At 38.5% G+C, this 3,218-nt stretch overlaps 1 protein-coding gene across 1 annotated transcript in view; it reads right to left on the bottom strand.

Moving 5' to 3' along the window:
- thumpd2 (THUMP domain containing 2) overlaps positions 1-3,218 on the bottom strand; it is a 7,648-nt gene that overhangs the window by 1,337 nt on the left and 3,093 nt on the right. The window contains exons 2-9 of the mRNA XM_014017573.1: positions 2,737-2,875; positions 2,043-2,555; positions 1,877-1,935; positions 1,588-1,665; positions 1,159-1,211; positions 724-811; positions 379-450; positions 67-181 (exon numbers count right to left, since the gene is read on the bottom strand). Coding sequence (XP_013873027.1) covers positions 67-181; positions 379-450; positions 724-811; positions 1,159-1,211; positions 1,588-1,665; positions 1,877-1,935; positions 2,043-2,555; positions 2,737-2,875 — 1,117 coding nt within the window. The remainder of the gene's footprint in view (positions 1-66; positions 182-378; positions 451-723; positions 812-1,158; positions 1,212-1,587; positions 1,666-1,876; positions 1,936-2,042; positions 2,556-2,736; positions 2,876-3,218) is intronic.

Here is a 3,218-nt window from a genome sequence, read left to right as displayed (position 1 = left end):
TATATATATAATGTATTATCTGAATTAATTCAATTAATTCAGTGAGTATTTCTTCAGGTTTCTTACCCATAGATGAAGCTTTGAGAATGTGCACTCTGCTCCCCAGTTCTGCAAATGCTATATTCTCATTGGCTTTCTGCAGCTGTCCATCATCAATGTCCACACCCAGGAAACAGGCATCCTAAAGGATCCCAATTAGAGCAGGTCATCACATTACAATGGTTTCTAAAAGTACGCTGAAACAAACAAGTGTTTTAGGATTTATTTCATAACTCTTTTGCATTAACTGATATTAAATGTATCTTGTTCTATAAAAACAAAGAAAACAAACAAATAAACAAACAAAAAAACAGCCATTTAACATTTTTATGCTCCCACCTTGTGTTCCTGTGCAGCTTCTATTAAGATGGTTCCCACCCCACACATTGGATCAACCACACTGAAGCCTGGCTGGGCAACAGAAGACAGTAAACAGTAGAATAAAGTACATATAGTATGACTGTAACAACAGGACAACATTACAATGACAGTAAATTAGTGAGGTGCATGCAAATTCTTTATGGTCTCGTTAAATAAATAAAACAATTGTACATTGAAGACAAATACAAATGCTTGCTTGCAATATTTGGCAAAAAAACAATGTTCTTACTTGCCTCAATAAACACTTTTTTTTACATTAAGATAAATTATACATAAAACAGGACTAGGCATCCTGCAGCTTACTTGTATCTGAGCCAGCGAGGCCATGGCCCAGGCTACTGTAGACCTCAGACCTGTGGTTTTAATGTAACCACGGTTAGCCAGAGGACTCCTGAGGGGAAAGTGAAAGCACCATTATTTATCGCTGTATTTTAAATGAAATAAAACCACAAGATGAAACAATTGTAAATGCAACCATTAGGTTTAAATGCAAGCATTTAAAATTATTTTATGCATGACTGTTACTGTAAAAACATTTTTTAGTTTTTATGTGAATGTGGTTTTTTAATAAAAAGTATTAAAAAAAGCACACAAACCAGTAAGAAACACATTATGGAAAAGATACATTTGTAGCAGTGAAAGGGTGTTTAAAGGTTTAATGCATGTTGTATTACTGAATTGTACTTTGAACAACCATCAAACAAACAGTACAGTAAATTAAATGTTTCTAATAATCACCTGGTCAATGGGATCCCCAGCAGGTAGTAGTCATCATTCAAAGACACATTTATCTGCATAAAAAAGTAAAAACTGAGCATGCAGCTATTAAATTTGACACCAGAGTATTTGAGTGGTTTTAAAATTATTGCAATCAAAACTCATAAACGACCCGCGCAAAGATCATTCTATTGTTTTAACTATGCACACTTGTTTGTGGGAAGTTCATGGTAATTTTATAAAATGTAGATATTTTGAGTTGTGTCGGGAGCTTTTGTGTAGCTCAGAATGAATGCATGTACATTATTTGTGTTCAAAAAAATCATTTGTTTCTGAGGTAAATAAAACTCGAGGAAACAAAGACGGCGAGTCTGGGGCTCGGTCCAAGGCAAGTCAAATCACTGACAACACATAAATAAATATAAAAAGACATTAAAAAATAAGATTTACCTCCAACTGAGGATTCTTCAGGTCAACCTTCCAGCCCAGTAGTTTGCTTAGACCTGCACCCATCACTTTGCTTACCTCCTATAAAGATATATATTTATCCTTTGAGCATAAAACTGCATCTTCACTAAATGTCTTCTCGGTCATCATGCCATGTGTTTATGTTCAGGTGTAGGACAAACAAGTCAATGCAAATTAACTTTATTGAATGAAAAATTAGTATTTGTACGCTTTCAATTAAACACATTTAAATTCCAATATATGATGGACACACATAAAATGTGACACTTACCTGTGCACTGAGGCACCTGGCCAGCGATCCACTGCACTTGCTGTTAACTCTAAAAGAAACTGAGATGCAAAAAAACACAGCAATGGTTTGTTCCTCTGAGGTTTCAGGAGTGTTTTACCTTTACATCCAGCAGTTACTTCTCTACTGGAGTGGTCCGTCTTCTTACCATTGTCCACGTATTCAGATAACACGTCTGCTCCCAGGGGATTTGTTGTCCTGTTGCAGTTTTCGACGGTACACTCCAGCCCTGCTGTTGTGTGATCAGACGCACTGCCTTTAAAGATTGGTTCAGTCTTCTCTGTGTCTTTCTCTTCACTACTCTCAATATCAAGATCTACTACATTAGTCACCACACCAAAGTGCTGAAGTCCCTCTTTTCCCACCTCTCTGTTATTATCCTCCTCTCCTTCCTTGTTCAGAGGCCGTGATTCATGTTGTCCGTCACTTCTCAGCCTCTTATTCTCACTCTCCTCCTCCCTCAGCTCTAGTGTTCGTTTCCTAGACTCCAGCGTGCACTTTCCCCCCTCTTCTGTCTGTTTTTCACTCCTTCTCCCCTCCGTGGCAGTGGCGTTTCTGCGGGCTGCCAGCTCCCCCTGCAGGCGGCTCCATGTCGTTACAGCACAGCGCCATCGATTTCCATCCCCCAGCAGTCTGGATTGCAGCACAGAAGAAGCCTTTGCTTTGGATTTGACAGAGAACGCAACAGAAATGTTAGTGTAAAAGTGGCAAAACACAGGATTCTGTAATGATTTTGCCTCCGTTTTCATTCTGTAATGTTGAATATATTCCACAAAATTGCTCACGAGCAACATACACGTTTCTGTAAAAGCATAATTTCTGTAATAGCTGTAATGTAATACCTGGACTAGAGTGAGAGGACAGCTTCAATGGTGAGTCTTCCTTCAACAGCAGAAAGAGCCTCTCTGCAGCTTTCAGGCTACAGACTCTGTCGATTGTAGCAGAGGAACTGAACAACACCTTGCCTGGAATTTGACGTACCTGAAATACAACAACAGATATTTCAGAACTCTTTGATAGATGTCTTGGCTATAAGTTGAATAAAAAAAACTCTGCATTTCTTGAATTAAAAAAAAAAAAGGAAAAAAATTGTATAGGTCTTCTGGACGGGTTCTTCTTTAATGAAACGTTTCGTCTCTCTTCCAAGAGACTTCTTCAGTCTGAGAGTTTCAGGCAAAATTCAGGCTTTTCAAATTTCAGGCTTTCGTTGGTTTGAGAGAGGAGTAAAAGAAGCCATTTTTGTGAAGAAAGACCTATGTAGGGGTCACCTCGAGTGAAGAAACAGGAATTACTGCCTGAAAGCAGGTCTCGCACAGGCCTGAGA

This window comes from Austrofundulus limnaeus, unplaced genomic scaffold (genome assembly GCF_001266775.1).
Source record: "Austrofundulus limnaeus strain Quisiro unplaced genomic scaffold, Austrofundulus_limnaeus-1.0 Scaffold172, whole genome shotgun sequence".
Classification (NCBI taxonomy): Eukaryota; Metazoa; Chordata; class Actinopteri; order Cyprinodontiformes; family Rivulidae; genus Austrofundulus; species Austrofundulus limnaeus.
The sequence above is the reverse complement of the archived record's forward strand: the minus strand, read 5'-3'. Positions and strand labels throughout refer to the sequence as shown.